The 16,328-nt window shown below is 43.0% G+C and overlaps 1 protein-coding gene across 1 annotated transcript in view; it reads right to left on the bottom strand.

The window, feature by feature from the left end:
- smtnl2 (smoothelin like 2) overlaps positions 1-14,958 on the bottom strand; it is a 32,551-nt gene extending 17,593 nt beyond the window's left edge. Inside the window, exons 1-2 of the mRNA XM_023428400.2 lie at positions 14,835-14,958; positions 13,586-14,521 (exon numbers count right to left, since the gene is read on the bottom strand). Coding sequence (XP_023284168.1) covers positions 13,586-14,263 — 678 coding nt within the window. The 5' untranslated portion in view covers positions 14,264-14,521; positions 14,835-14,958. The remainder of the gene's footprint in view (positions 1-13,585; positions 14,522-14,834) is intronic.
- Positions 14,959-16,328: the final 1,370 nt, after the last annotated feature.

Consider the following 16,328-nt stretch of genomic DNA (forward strand, 5'->3'; position numbering starts at 1 on the left):
AAGAATGGTCAGTTTTGCAAAAAATATATAGAAACTTAATGTTCTGTTTGGGATCCTGGAAACACTGGGCCTTTCAACATTGATACTCATGATTTTTTACATGAGAATTGCTGAACATGTTTCAGAAATCTGCTACAGAAAATGACGCATCATGTTTGTGTTTCAGGCAACCTGGTTAAAGGTTCTGTAAACAAGATTATAAACAATAAAATAGCAGCAAACAACTATGCAAAGATATAGTGTAGTAATGTGACCTTCCAGAATTTCCTGTACTCAAGAAACCACATTTTTGGCTAAAAAGGACTCCGACAAAGAAAGAGATGAAATCAGAGCACAGACGGACTGGCTCAGATCCTGGTCAGCCGGTGGACCGTCAAAACATCCATAAAGTTTTTACCGGCTCCGTCAGTGTCATTTATTCAATTCGAGCAGATAAGTCCAAGGCTGAATTTCTTTCCAAGTCTGACCATGGAGCCAACACTGGTCTGGCTTTACCGAGAGGAGAACCCTACGAGCTGCTAAAGGGTCCAGCTGGACAAATAACTACCTTTTCTTCTCCTCAACGTATGATTAACGACACAATGTTAAATGCCTGTTTTCATAAGTGACGGCTACAATAGACATGATAACGTTAGCTGACTTGCTGTTGCCGATACAATGAATGTGTTTGGCAAATGTTACTATAGCTAGCTGTCTGTAGCATATCACGGCAATGCTAGCAAGGGCTAATATTTGTGGCTGGATTGTTTTTAGTTGGCTCTAGTGTGCACAGGGTAATTTTATTCAGTTGTGCTTTTTGTTGTGTGTTTAGTTGACGATCTTACTGTGCTCCGTAGCACCTTGCTGACGGAAAACGGGGGAGGGGAGGGGTCGGTTGTGGTTGACGATGCATTTGTTTTGGTCTCAGTTGGTGGTGGTCTAGTGCGACACCTGGTGGCAGTGAGGATCGTTTACAGAATCTTTAAATACAGTGGATTTCATTTGCTGCACCTGCTCAAATCTCATATTTGAGATCTGTGAGGGAGCTCAACTTCTCTAAGCCCATAACCATAACTAATGTCATGCAGGATAACATACTGCCATTTCTTTTTTAGCCAGTGAATTTTTGGCAAACTAAAATATAAATATATATTCAGTTTTTGTTAATGCATAGCACAGATAAAATATAACACTTGATATATTTCCTTATTTGGGGAGTTTTCTCAGCTGCTCCCATCATCCTTTACTTGTCTGCTGTTGGTTAAGTCACTGTTCAAGATGTAAAAGAAGAACTGTAGTTTCTTCCAGACCAGCTATCGATGAGAAATAGGTTCTGCTCATTATGGGGGGATGGAGATCATTTTTCACTCTTGTCCTCCCTCCTCTGTAATGTCGAGCTCCAACATATGGCAACAATAGAGAGCAACTGACTCCCCTGTCTTCCCTGTCTGCCTCCCTTTCTCCGTCCTCATCTCTTACCTCTATTCCTGGCAGTGAGGCAGAGGAGGGCAGGATGTTGTGGGGGTGTCTGACATGCTGACCTTCTGGCAGCAAAGAGGTCAGGTAAAGAGACAGTCTCTATCAGCGCTATCTTAACTCCCATTTCTGACAAACAGCTGACTGAAGTGAGGTGGTGTGAGAAACAGGTGACAGAGCCACTCGTCATCTCAGGGCAATATACGAAGCTGCACCTCATAAATTACATTCAATGCCTATTCAGAGTGGGGGGTGGGGATCAGGGTGGTGGAGGGGTAAGTAGTGAGTCCAACTTTTAGTTACAGTTAAGTTACAGTTATCTTTCCCTGATGCTAACAGTGTCGTTGCCATGTGCAGATATTGTTTGAAGGTGCTATGGAACGTAATCTTTCTGTGGTCTGGCAGATTTAATATTGATGTCAGGTGATAGGTTTGTTCATCTAGATCAGGATTGGTTAATCCCATGACGATTGGTATCTTATTGAAAGAAATGTCTGGTTCCATCTGTGTGGCCCAATTAATTAAGTGGCATTAACCAATAATAGACTTATTGTCTATGGGGGATATCTTTGATGACTGATTTGTCGAGGATATAGCTGCCTCTCAAAGAATGGTGAGATAGATTACAGTCCCCTGTGACCTTTAACAGGATGAATTGGTACGAAATGAATGATAGTCTAGTAATATGGTAAATGGACTTATACAGTGCTTTTCTAGTCTTATTTACCACTTAAAGTGCTTTACAATACATGCCACATTCACCCACTCATAGACTGATGAAAAAGCCATCAGGGGCAATTTGGGGTTCAGTATCTTGCCCAAGGAAACATGCGGACCGGAGGAGCCGGGGATCAAATCACCAACCTTCTGGTTATTGGACGACCCGCTCCACTTCCTGAGCCACAGCCACCCACGCCAATACTTATAATGGAAGAACCTAACAGACTCCAAACTGGTCCCAGTCTCATTAGTAGCTGGAGGGGAAAGTGATAATTTGAGGTTAGAGGTTGGAACCAGGCACCAACCACCCAGTGTTACCCAGCGCTACCCAGCTTCATGCCAAAACTTTAAGGTCCCTCATTTTCCTCTTCTTCTGTGTTTTATCTGAAGTGTTGAGAAGATATATTTATGGTTTTAAGAACCAAAAACCATCTCAGTGTAGTTTTACATCTCCTCTCTCAGGTTTTTCTCTGGAGTTCTAGTAACAACAGGTTGGTGCAGTGCTGACTGTTTTCTAAGTGATCCAATAAAAAAATATAGCAGAATTCAGGTAAAAACATTTAGAGAAACTAATTCCTGCAAAGTTGGATGGTAGGTCCTGGTGGGCTTGGGGCGTGGCTGTGGGCAGTGACTGCTTTGTTGTGACATCACAAAGTTACAGGAAGACCTGACGGTTCCTTTTAAGGCTCAGTTTCTGAATACAGGCTGTGTGCATTTCTCTGTGGACTGAGGCTTTGATACTTTCAACCTAGACCTGATCTATAATCACACTACACATGGACAGAGACCTTTAGACTGTGCGGGACCTTTAAGTCCAACCAAACATCTTTAATCAACACAACTTCAGCCAGGGAGGCAGAGCCGCCCTCTGAGCTGCTGTTGTTGGCTGGACTGAAATCCTGCAGAATCTGAGTCCTGATCTCATGAATTACCAGACGTCAGCTGGACAAAACATCACTATTATCACCATCTCCATCACACTGACTAACCAGTCTGCCCACGTCATGGCCTGTATCGTGTTTATCCTTGGCCCTGAGGCCGCTCTGCCTGCAACAAGACACAGAAACACCCACATAAAAACCACACCGCCAGAAGATCTCATCACCCTGAGATTTTAGATTCTCAGTTTTGCAGTGGGGGAGGCCAAGCTTTAGCTCCTTTTTATATATACAGAATCTAGAGTAGTAATCGTAAGTCTACATATCTTTTGTATAGAATTTATTCACATATTTTTCATGTATTTTCATCGTTTCATCCTTGTGAAAATATGCTATGTGGGAATACTCCACTGCCCTTCTGCTCACCTCTGACACTCCATCACCAAACCTCTGCAGAGTTTACATTTTGAATTTCATCCTCACAGTGATTGACAGGCAGATAAATTAACTCCAGGTCACGCTTCTGCTTCTCCTGAGCCTCCAAAATGCCCAAGGTAGCAGTTATATCTGGGTCACCCTCCTCCTGCGGTGAGAGACTTAATGTCTGGCAAAACCCTGAAAACTTCAGGAACCCCTGCTCTCTCACCCGTGACCCCACCACAGTGTCACACAACCTCTAAAAACCGATTTTCCTTAAAGTGCATTCTGGGCATTATTCCAAAAACACTGGAACTAAACGCAGCTAAATGAAATTTTTGCGAAGTATTTCCCAGGGGGATTGAGCTGACGTTGCTAAAAGTTGACTTCCAGTACGGCTTACTGGTTCCAGAGGGTGAGGAGGGTGAGCTGCGCCACCAGCCAGTCAGTTATTAACCTGTTTCCACAGAGATGATGACGGGAACACGGCCTATTGTCTGGAAGTCATTAAGAGCACCAGGGGTAGCCAGGGAGTGGCCGCATACCTCTGTTAAACCCCCAGCATGTGTACGCACACGCACACACACACACACACACACACACACACACACACAAGCTTGCTCTCTCAGCTGTGCTCTCTTTTCACAATTATTCTTTTCTTCTATATCAGTCCAAACTTATTTCACTTCATACTAACAACATTTCGCCAAACCAGCATTCAAAATAGCTCCTATAAGTAGTTTACATTACAAACCACTCAGTTCCTCTCCAGATGTGTTCTGTAAAAATCCTCTGCTATGATTCATATTTAGTTTAACATGGATTTCCCACATAAAAAGTGAAAAGAAAAATGTAAAACTGGGTCTGAAGCTCATCTACTCTTACTTCCCCATCAAGAAATCCGGACCAGGCCTTGTGCCCTGCCCACAACTGCTAGGTAGACAGGTGAAGGAGCAGAGAGTATCAAGATGGTTAGAGGAGGAAACATCAGAGAAACTCAGACCCAGACTCTGTTGTGACCAAAATCGGCAACTATAGCAGATGTATCAGAACCGTTAGCGCAGTTACCATCTTTTATTTGTTCATGTTGTTTGTTAGCTTGTAACTGACACAGTGTTAGCGGTTGTGCTAATACTAACTCTCTCTCTCTCTGTACTGACGAGGTTTCAGGTTTATTTAGCCCCGCCCCCTGTCCCCACAAGTTGACAGGATTGGTTCTTTAGGTTTGTGACGTATGAAACCCTGGCCGTCATTGTCATTGGTTCACTGCAGTTCAAGGTGGAAACACTCAGTCATGTTGTTGACTGATTATTTCACTCATATTATGTTTGTAGTATTTAAAAAAACATCATGTGGATGTTAACAGTTTAAAAACTTGATTTTCATCAGAAAGTTATGATTTAAAAGCCAGTTTTGTACAGATATTGTTTATGTAATATCATATGTGTTAACTTGAGTGTGTGTTTCATCACAAAAACATACTTGAACTCTGTTTTCTGTCTCACTCATATGTATTAATAGCCACAAAAAGGGGAGTGGAGGGGGTTTAGTGCCAGGAATCCAGCTTTAAAATGCAGCAGAGCTCTGAGGGGCAGATTGGGGGAGGGGTAGAAGGGTGGGGAAGGGGTCACAGAGGCAGAGAGGTGTACATGGATGGATGGATGGTTGTGGTAGGATTTGGACACAGAGAGCAGAAGCTGTGCGTCTCAGTTATCAGAGTCAGTCAGAGTTGGCTCAGCTCGGGGAGTCTCCGCAGACAGCGTGTAAATGTCAACTGTCTTTGTCATGGAGATAAACAACACTACACAACATTACACTACACTGTAACCCTGTGTTCAGCTGAGCTTCCACACAGACTCACACACGCTCTTTTACTGTTCCCTTCATTTGCAAAAGTGAACGTGATCACCGCCTCTTCTCTTTTTTGACAGTGTGAAAGTTTCAAACAAGCAAATTAAGTTGAAAATAATAAAAAACAGGCAATAAAACATTTCTACTCCTCAACATGATGCGACACAATATTTCTGCATAATATAATTGTTTGAATACTTTCCATCTAGAGCATGTTCATGCAAGTGCACAGCTCTGCCATTACAACCTGACTATTACTCTGCTGACACAGTACTTTCATGCCAACAGTCTGCTGCTGCAGCTCCCTCCACCTCCACATTATTTGTTTTATTTTTGATATTGTTGATTTAATCTTCATAATTAGTTTTCACAGCAGAATCATTGTTGCTGCTCATCTATTTTCCATTAACTCTGACTCAGTATATAAAACAGCCGCTACTACTTCGACTCTGATCGCACTCAACTTTTCTCTTTTACCTTGTTCTTGTTAAGAAATCTAAAAGAGTTCATTTCTGCCATTTTTGCCTTTCTTCACTAATTAACTTCAGTGTTGCTGCTTGCTTAAATTTGTGCCTTAAAGCAGGATTTCCACATCCTCTCTGAGGGGCCACGTCGTGCCAACAGCAGCTACAGTATGTCTGTAGGCTCCAAGATTAAACAGACATGTGTCCTCAAAACATGTAACTACACATCAGGATTATGAAGATAACACATAAGATCTGTTTTTCATAGTGAACTGGAAAAAAAAGGGTCAGTCTTCTCATGTTTTTCAGTTCACATACATTTATAAGAACAGCTCTGCTCACCATGACTCCTGCTCTCCGTCATAATGAAGGAAACAGCAGAGATACAGTAATGGCGTAGAATACAGTGAATAAAAAATGTAAACACAGATTCAGTGGAGGATGCTTGTGTTTTGATCAACACATATTATTTGTGTTTGCGTTGCAGTGGCGGAGTGATATCTGGTATTTAAGGCAGGACTCCTGTTCACCATCTGCATCAAGCATGAAGTTTAACGCAGTGAGTCCGAGCAGATCACACTGATGTAATTTAGATGTAATTACTGTAATAGGAAGTTAATAGGAAGCATACCCACAATGCACACAATGATATCACATTATATTCTATTAATGAAATCACATGACAAAATGCAGAAATGTGAGTGTATATACATATAGAGTGTATGTAGAGCATGAATGTCATCGGTGACAGTACAGCAAACACACATCCGTGTTTTCACCTTTTCCATAGCAGTGATCTGTGCATGGGAACGTGCACCAGCAGCCAGTAATCTCAGTGTAATTCAGTTTGGACTGGGATCGGTACATCTAAGTGCTCTGAATGTGCAATCTATCCATCAGCCTGTTCTCAGACTGTGACTAAACTAAAACACCGCAGGCTGAATGCTGCAGTGGTCTGCTGCTCGTGTGTGTGTGTGTGTGTGTGTGTGTGTGTGTGTGTGTGTGTGTGTGTGTGTGTGTGTGTGTGTGTGCAGATAAGAAACAGATAGCATCAAGGTTGCGTTGTGTAATGTTAGGGGGAGATGGAGCCAGTGGGTGCACAGGGAGGGATGGAGGGAGACGGGAGTATCTGGAGGAGTGTAACCTGAGGGAATTTTTACACCAACACAATTGAGAAGATCAGACAGTCAAGTAACTGAACACTCTGTGCTCAGGGCAAGAGACACGATTCCAGATTTGAACCAATGTATTATCGCTGTCAAATGGACTTTAATAGCCTGGTGTAATTATTGAAACACGGGTGGAGACAATGGGCGGCTTCTGTTTCGCAGCAGCGGCGGTGGTATCGAGAGAGCAGATGTTCCTCCCGATTAAAACCACATTTCCAATAAATTCTGTTGCTTCCTGCGAGAATCTGTTGAAAGTGATTTTGCCTTTCATTGGCACAGCCACACCGCGCAGCGTGGGGGCATCACGCCACACACACACGTGCATGCTAATCATTTATTGATATTAAATGGCTGCATGTAGTGAGCCCGTCCTTTGAGTCTGTATATAAGAAAAAACCCAGACTCAACTTCAAACTCCCAAACTCCAGAAAACAGCTGCTCCATAACAGCAGCATTGGGCCGTAAATCAAGCACACCCCGTCTCTGTCTGAGCGTTGATGACCATCTGACCTGACTGTGATAATCTGATCTGCTCATCTGCTAATGAACACACACTCACACTCACACTCACACACACACACACACACACACACACACACACACACACACACACACACACACGTAGCACTAGAGGAATGTACTGTGTCTAATGCTGGGCGGGTGGGCGTTTGATTACAGGTGTGGTTCAGGTATTTGTGGGTCAGAAGGAAAATGAAAGTGAAGCTTTTGTGAAAGAAAATCTGATGAGAAAGATGAACAAAAATCATTGAATATTAATGATCTATTTATCAAAAAATCTAACTTTTATTAAAAACTGAGTTTGATCAGCCAAAATCAGACTTAACTCGACTGCTCCAAAAACACATGGATCCTACATTTCCCACAATGCAACTCAGCCATATCTTTTATTAGACTGACTCTGTTTGGTTAATGCCAGTTGTACCTCAGTTCTTATTTTCTAAATCTTCAGTCTCCTCGAGTTGAGAGGACCCTGATGACATCACCATGACATCATCAGGGTCGGTTTCTCAGAGGTCCACTTACTAGCTTTTTCTGGAGCTTTCAACAGCATGATTGTACATGTGTGTTTATAACACCTGCTATCACTGTGACCAAAATTTCATACTTGATAACAACTGAGCAAATTTTAACAGCCAATGAAGACAGTGAGATGTGGTTGAAAGCCAAGAAAAAAGCTAGTAAGTGGACCTTTAGTTTTTTTTTTGTCTTGTTGTTTTGTTTTTGAATTTTTCATCGAACTACTATTTCTGCTATTAAGAATGAGCTTTTAAGCTCAAAGTCTAAACTTTAATTAATTTAAACTGATTATTTGTGTCATATCTGCACAACTAATTTAATAAGATTTAATTAAATAACAGAATTGGCCTCTGGAGGAGAAACGAGGACGTCAGGTGAGAGACAGGGAACAGAGGAGTGAAGGAATGAGAGAGGAGGGTCAATCCTGTAATCCCTCCACACTCAATGTACTCCCAATGAAGCTCAGGAACCCACACAATGGCCCATTGAGACGGCTGCTTTGGCACCGTAATTGGCAACAGCAGCTTTGTCGGCAGACATACAGTATGTGTGTGTGTGTGTGTGTGTGTGTGTGTGTGTGTGTGTGTGTGTGTGTGTGTGTGTGTGTGTGTTTTGGTGTGGAGGAAGAGGAGACATTGTGCAGGAGGCTTAGGTCTTTGTCCTAATCCTAATCTTGACTAATTCCTGTTGCCCAGAACCATTAGAGGATAGAAAAGAGCCGCACAGCTGCCTCTTTACAAACCCCAAAAACCTTCCAGATGGAAACACACACACACACACACACACACACACACACACACACACTGCTACACACACAGCTGGGTTTCCATTCAAGTATTTTTATACGAATTCCAATGTACTGAATCAGAAAAGTGGGAGAGAGGCGGTAAATTATGACAGAGCGTCTCAAATATTGCAAAATATCAATCATCATCTTAACAAGGCAGAATGAGAGGAATATAAAAAATACTAATATAAGCCTGTACGCACAGTGTGTTTCAACTCAGCTGATGAAAATGCTTCAAATCACTAGTTTGATTTTTTTGTTTGAAGAGCAGAGAAAAAAAAAGAGACAGAGGCCGTTCATATATATAATTCATACAGATACGTGCCGCAGGTGTGTTTTCAACATGAACGCGGTCGTGCTGACTTGCTGCAGGTGTGTTGGAGTTGAGTACGTGTGTGTGTCCTGTGTGTGTGACGCCTTGGCAGGTCACAGTGAGGATGCACAGTAACAGCTGGAGAGCAGGCTGGAGGACAGACACGCCTATACACATCTCTCTGGCACAGATACCTTCAGCTTGGATCTGAGCCGCTAAGAATGCCTGCAGTGTGTGCGTGCGTGCGTGCGTGCGTGTGCGTGTGTGTGTGAATAACTGTTGTAATCAGGCCTGTTTGAACAGCCAACTGTACTTTCTGTGCTGCATCTCCTCACACAGGTGAGGATGTGGCAGGAGGAGTGAGCTGCAATTATAATTGAAACAGCCACGAGTCGAGATCTGACCACGTGGACCAAAATCCCATGAGGCTCATCATCGCAACGCAGCGTACGCACGGTCAGCCCTCGTGCACCTCTCAGTACTTCCTGCATCACATGTTTGATCTGATGTGTGTGTGTGTGTGTGTGTGTGTGTGTGTGTGTGTGTGTGTGTGTGTGTGTGTGTGTGTGTGTTTGGCTGACAGCGGGGGATCTCCCTAAGCAGACACACTAACAAAGACGCCCTTGTGTTATTTAGCTGTGACCACATGATTTCATTCCTCTGTTGTATCCAACCACATTGTTTGGTAATTACAGATACAGGAGGAGCAGCTATTTGCATAACGTGCAAATAGCACATCTAAACTTTTTGTGAGTCTGCATTTTAGATATCTGTAAGACGATGAGTGTTTACACCTTCAGACACAGAAAAGCTGAGCAGATAACTTTAAAGTTTTGTCGTCTGTGACAACTGTTTCATTTTGAAAAGTTGGGACAAAAATATCTTTTTTATGTCACTTCAAGTCAGTTTCCAAAACTGTGTCGTAACATCACATAATGAAAACAATGACTCGGTATGCTTAACGTGTGTGTGCAAGGCTTTACACTCTCTGAGCACTTTATTAGGAACACCTGTGCACGTTTAATCCTGCAGTTATCCAATCGGCCAATGTGGCAGCATAAAATCCTGCAGACACACGTCAGGAGCTTCAGATAATGATCACATCGAACATCAAGATCGAAGGATGAAATGTGATCTCAGTGACTTTGAATGGAGCCAAAAACAGAAAACATTGAGTGCGCAGCAGCTCTGTGGCTTTCACTGAGCTTCATTCACACCCACCTCACATCCTGATTGGTCAGCTGTGTGGAGGTGAGCGAGGAGCCGAGGTCTAAACTTCCCTCTCAGCTCTCTTTTTTTCATCCAGAGCATAACCACAGGAGCCATACATCATGTCTCACACCCCAAGTGTGTAAAAGTTCACAATTTACAAACACAACTGCGACCCGTGACGTAAATTTTCCTCTGACTTCCTGACGTCATTGCACTGCAGGCTGAACATCGTCAGTGAGCGCAACTGCTGCCAACGTGCCGCTTATGTTACGCAGCCAATGTGCACAAGGTGTCGTACCCCAAATCTGCAGAAGTATAAAAGAAAACAGACGCAGAAACATTTCAGAAGGAGAATCATATTCCAGCCTTGAGATGGAAGAAGTGCGTTTAGACTATTATGTCTTAAAATGATCCTGTTTTGAACGAACCGAACGCACAGATGGAAAGTGGAAAGTTGGATTGTGCTGCGAGAGAAGTTTCTGTAGAAAACCTCTGCAGAGAAGAATCTCACTAATAATGCATCGATTGGTTGAATTTACCATGAGTCTCGTCGTTGTAAGATCAGACAGAAACATGCTTAAACACATGTATACTAAATCACCAAGGAATGGAAAGACAAAACTAAGAACATCTTGATTGTCTTCAGCTGGTGTGTACTGGTTTTTTTTCCTAAATATTTAGACAAAGGAAATTCTGACATATGACAGAATTTCCTTTCTGCTCTAAAAAAAACAATAAATCTATAATCAGGAGAAGGCCAGGAAAACTGCACGCTCATCTTCAACTGGACGAGACGATGCAGCAGCCACAGGGTGGAGGTGAGCCAGAAGGTTTTCTCCTTGGTTTCATCAGAAGCAAAGGGAGAAAACAAATGAAGCTACACGTGAACAAGGACAGTTACTGTGAGGACGTCCAAGATGAGTCCAGCTCCAGAGGACGTACTTCCTGTCTGATAAACTACAAGGTAACCCTGATATAAACGTAACATAAAGTCAGTTTTGACACACATTTAGCATCAAGAAAAATGTCTGCTTTCCAGGAACTGAGAAAACTGGAAGGCCCATCACTTTTTTTTATTTACTCAGCAGAGTTTAGAAAAACTTTCACAAGACCAGTGGCTATAATTTCCTCAAACTAGAAGCATGTAATCATTCAGGTGAAGCTAAAAACCCCCAAAACTGGACCCACGAGGTTCACACAGGATGACAGCAGTAATGACTAACCACAGCCTACATTTCACAACACTGATTTCACATATTTGACTCATGTCTGAAAACCACACGACCACAGTAACCTCACCTCCCAGGAGCCTGCTCCACTCATGTTACTGTACTTCATAAATCTTTAAGCATCCTGGTGGAGAGGCTATTGTGCAACGCAGGGGCACAGCCAGCGCTTTGTCTGACACGTCCACGCAGCCACGACGCAAACGGCTTCAGTCGAGCTCATATTCTGCCTCTTCGCTCTTTCTCAAACCTAGAAAATTACATAGCAATTACTGAATTACCTCTTCTGCTATTTTATATTAAGTTTCCATCCATGTTACAAAGTATCTGGCACTGGGCCATGAGGTGGTGGGTCAGGACAAAAATGTCAGGAGCTTCTGTGTGCAGCTTCTCTTTTTTTGGACGGGCTCCCTTCATTCTTTAGATTTAGGCAGTAACATAAAAAACTGGGATTTCCAAACACGGGTTTCTTTGGGCGTCCTTCTGCAGTTGGCAGGGAGTAGGCGAAAAGATTGCAGCTGAACTAAAACTAAAATAGAAAATACTGAATACACTGAAAATACTATAACTCCTGAACATTACATGTTGCAACTGCGGGTGAGTTAAAAGTAGTTAAAAGTAAGTCAAAAGTCATGCATACAAGTACATTAGATATGTAAAATAGTTAAATGTACTGATATGGGTAGCTAAAAGTACAAGGGCGTTGAAACAGTTAGCTTAACTCAACCAAGTATCGCACTTTTTCATACTCATGGTCACGAAAATGCCAGACTTTTTTTGTGCAAGACGGAACAAAATTGAAACCTGTATGTTTTAAATTTTCATGACCATGAGCACGAAAAACCGTGATTAAAAAAAAAGTACTGTATACATGATTAAAATAGTTGAATTAAAGGAAAGAATGAATAGTTAAAACATTTACAACATTGCATTGTTCAACTAGAAAGCTAAAGGTAAAGGACAAATTAAATAATAATGGATAAACAGCTGGAATAGATAAGTCATAGACAAATGGTTGAAATATCAAAGTGCTGCAGTTTTACTACAAATGGAAACTTGAGTTAGTGTGAAACCGAACTAACTTCAACGTTGGCAGTTCAATTGTTAAAAAAAAACCTGGGCACTATCGTGCGATGGCATCACAGACCAGCCACGACGCCCGTCAACATCATCATCATTATATGGTCAATTCCAAGCAGCTGAAACATGAAGCCAGTAGTGAAAGTGCCAAAAACTGCAGTTCCTCTAATGAACACTAGGTTCTGGCTCCAACAGTGAGTCAATCCCCATAGACTGCCATGTTAAAATCTCCTACTTTAACGTAGTAATAAACATGTTTACATCCTGGTACAAAAAACAGTTTTGGTCTGTAGAGCTAATTTCCTCCTTAATGACGACTGTTTATACAACTCACCTGTTTACATTTTATTAAGACTTAAAGTTCTGTTTAATTGAGGATGTGCCACTAACCAGCATGCAACTAAGTCTTGGTTCCACATAGGCCCCAAATCCTTAGCTGGGAGTCAGGGGCGGAGTTAGGCACTGCCAAGATGGCAATGGCTCACTCTGAGCTTCCAAGCCGCTCCTCAGAAACCTGTGGGTGACGTCACCGACGCTACGTTTATGTTTATATACATTCTATAGTCAATCCACACTCGTCTTTGAAGCTGGCCTTCATTTTGATCTCAACTACACACCTGTGAAGTTTTATGACTGAATCACTGTGACAAATCTGTCCAAGAGACATATAAACACCTGTAAGGGGTTCTCACTTCAGCTGGTGTCTCCAGGAACATATTTTGGCAGGATGACACACAAAGAGACTCACAAGGTGACAACAGTACCAGCCAGTTATTATTGTAAACATCTCCACCCTTCTATAATCAATAGTGTTAAATAACTTTCAGTTTAAAATCTGTTTAAAAATGAGGACCCGTTGGGAACATGACAGAGATATGGAGGGACAGCAGTAAAACTAGGTTGGGAACAAGTGTCGTAAAGGGACTCTGGATCAAACCATGCACCCTCTCCCCTCCACCAACACGCAGTACTCACGTTCGTCTTGCTGGACACAGCAAATGTGGCTCGGCTGGAGAAGCGGGCGGTGGAGGGGCTGCTGCTGGACACCGGGCCTGTCACCATGGAGGAAACCCTAGAGCCAGCAGGAGGACTGCTGGAGCTGGGGGAGGATGAGAAGGTGACAGGGGGGGATGCAGGGCTTGACTGACTGCTGAGGCCGCTGTAGGTCTGCGCTTGGCTCCCCGGGGCGCAGGGCTGGATGTGGAGGAGAGCCTGGCTCTGAGTGTGAGCCTGACCCTTTCCGTAGACCACCTCCTTCACCTCCTGATGGTTCTCCTGAATGTCATTGAGGTGATTCTTGTGATTGGGACTGTGACTGTGGTTGTTGTTGTTCATCAAGCTGCTTCTGTCACACGTCATCCCACTCAGGAGCTCCACCTGTTGGGTGAGAGCCTCCAGCTGACTCCTGAGCTGCCGGTTCTCCTGCTGGAGCTGAGCCACGGCTCGTCCCAGGGGCCCGCTCAGGTTGGCTGTCTCCTCCAGACGACGCTCCATGCCCAGCTTAAAGGCGCTGACATCCATGTGGATCTCCCTGATAGCGTCCCGCAGAGTGTGCTCATACCGGGCCAGAGCTGCACACACCGTTTCCCCCTCTGGAGAGGAAGACCGGGGGTGACACAAGTCTCCCATCTCAGCGAGGGTTGGGGCTTCCATCGGTACCGCTGTTGCCACTGGTGACCCTCTTTGGACAGGGGCCAGACAGTCTCTCAGTCTCTGAGATCCTCTGGACACTGGAGAACCAGTCACTGTGCTTAGGGTTTGACTGGAGGGAGTGCGGACTCACAGAAGAGGGTTGGGAGGTGAAAGTTTGCAGGAGGAGGAGGGTGGGGGGGCAAAGGTCTGGTCTGTTTTATCCCCACTCCTTCAGCTCCGTCCTATAGGCTGGCACAGATGTCTCACTCTGTCTTCAGTCTGAAAGCACAAAAGGGACAGGACTTGACCTTTAGCTCGTGAGCAGCTGTCAAAGTCTGAGTCGTAGATCTGGTCCTGAAAATGAAGATATTAGCAATAAAATTAAGGCTGGTATCAAACGTTTTCATTCAGAATCCACAAAAAAAAAAAAACCTGATTCAAACACAACTACACTGAAACTGAAGTGCTGTGTTTCATAAAGGCGTCACAATGACAGACAGAAAACACACATCTCTTTGAGCCACTCATGTCCCATAACTGCCATTAAACAGAGCAGTGAGGTAATCTTCACTCACAGCTGCGACAAACCTACCTCAGTGTAGAGTTCCCTCAGCGCTGAACAGCTGTATGAGTGTGTGTGTGTGTGTGTGTGAGAGAGAGAGAGAGAGTGTGTGTGAGCTCTGCTCTACGCTGCCGCCTCTTCTGGTTTGTTTAAACTCTCAGGTTGATCACTCCTCTCCTCTGGCCCGGAGGAGGGAGGAGGAAAAGGGAGGGAGGAAGGAGGAGTGGTGGAGTGGAGAAACAACATGGAAAGAGTAGTAAATGTGAGGGGAGGGGAGGAGGGAGGCGGACCAGGGAGCTTTTTACATCCTTGCACTGTGTAAACTATTGGAAGACGTCCCGTTCCCCTCCTCTTCTCTCTCTTCTCCTCTTCCTCCTCTTCCTCTCCTCCTTAAGAAGAAGTGAAGAATCCTGTCTTTATATCTTTCATTTGAACGAACCGTTGCACGTATGTCACGTTAAAGCTGCATTAATTAATGTTTTTATATTAGAAACCTTTGTCAAATCTGAAAGGTGTCACTCATAGAGTCGCTGTAGTTCCCCTCAGCTCCACTGAGCGACTTTCAGCTCCCTGTTTTGGTTTTACGTCAGGTCATTTTACTGATTCGGTTCACTGTCACGCTGTTGCCATGAAACTGCCACGAGGAAATGATATGTCTGTGTTGTGTTACAGCTTCTTCTCCTGCCTCCAAGGGGACAAAAAAAATCTATTAATGCAGCGTTTTTTGGCCAATTATTTGATTTAATGTTGCTGTCTTTAATTCTTACAAAATTCAACCATTAATGTAACACACAGCATCACTTTTGTTGCTATGGTTACTGTCAGTGGTTTCTAACCTAAATCGATCACTTTAGAGAGGTGATTGGTTGTTAAAGTGTCCTCAACACCTGTGAGTCGGACAGGTGTTTTCAGTGGACATGGTATAATGATAATTAAAGTAAGTCATGCCAGAGAACACACAAAATATCAAACATATGTCAGATAATACAATTAGAGGTTTTAAAACATAACCGAGAAACAGAAAAACAGAAAGGAATGAAACCAATTAAAAATCTATTAACTAAATTAAAATAAATAATAATGATAATAATAAATAAAACAATAGAAGAAAAAAATAAAAATAAACAAAGTAGAATAAACAAAAAGGGAGTGGATGTCCTTGTGTAACTGTCTGCTGGTATACTGTCAATATAATCAGGATGAATCAATAACGGATCAATCGTAGTACAGATAATGGTAATCATATCTATTAATATGATGTAGTTTTGGTCTAATTAAAGTATTTTTATACTGTAAAAGTTCATTTATAGAATTTATCCTCCAGTCCTTTTGATGAAAACTTTTATTTTCTCTAAATCTAAATGCATCATTCATCTCATCCAGTTTACATGTGTCGGTCTGTTACCTGCTTCCAGCTCAGTCAAATGAATCTGTGTCCGCAGACTAGGATCTATTTCACAGTAGAGATTCAACCCACAGCATCTACATGGAAGTGTTCCCATTTTCTAAAAGAGTTAAGAACTC

Source organism: Seriola lalandi, unplaced genomic scaffold (genome assembly GCF_002814215.2).
Source record: "Seriola lalandi dorsalis isolate HSWRI2012SDOR001 ecotype SW California unplaced genomic scaffold, Sedor1 jcf7180002054874, whole genome shotgun sequence".
NCBI lineage: Eukaryota > Metazoa > Chordata > Actinopteri > Carangiformes > Carangidae > Seriola > Seriola lalandi.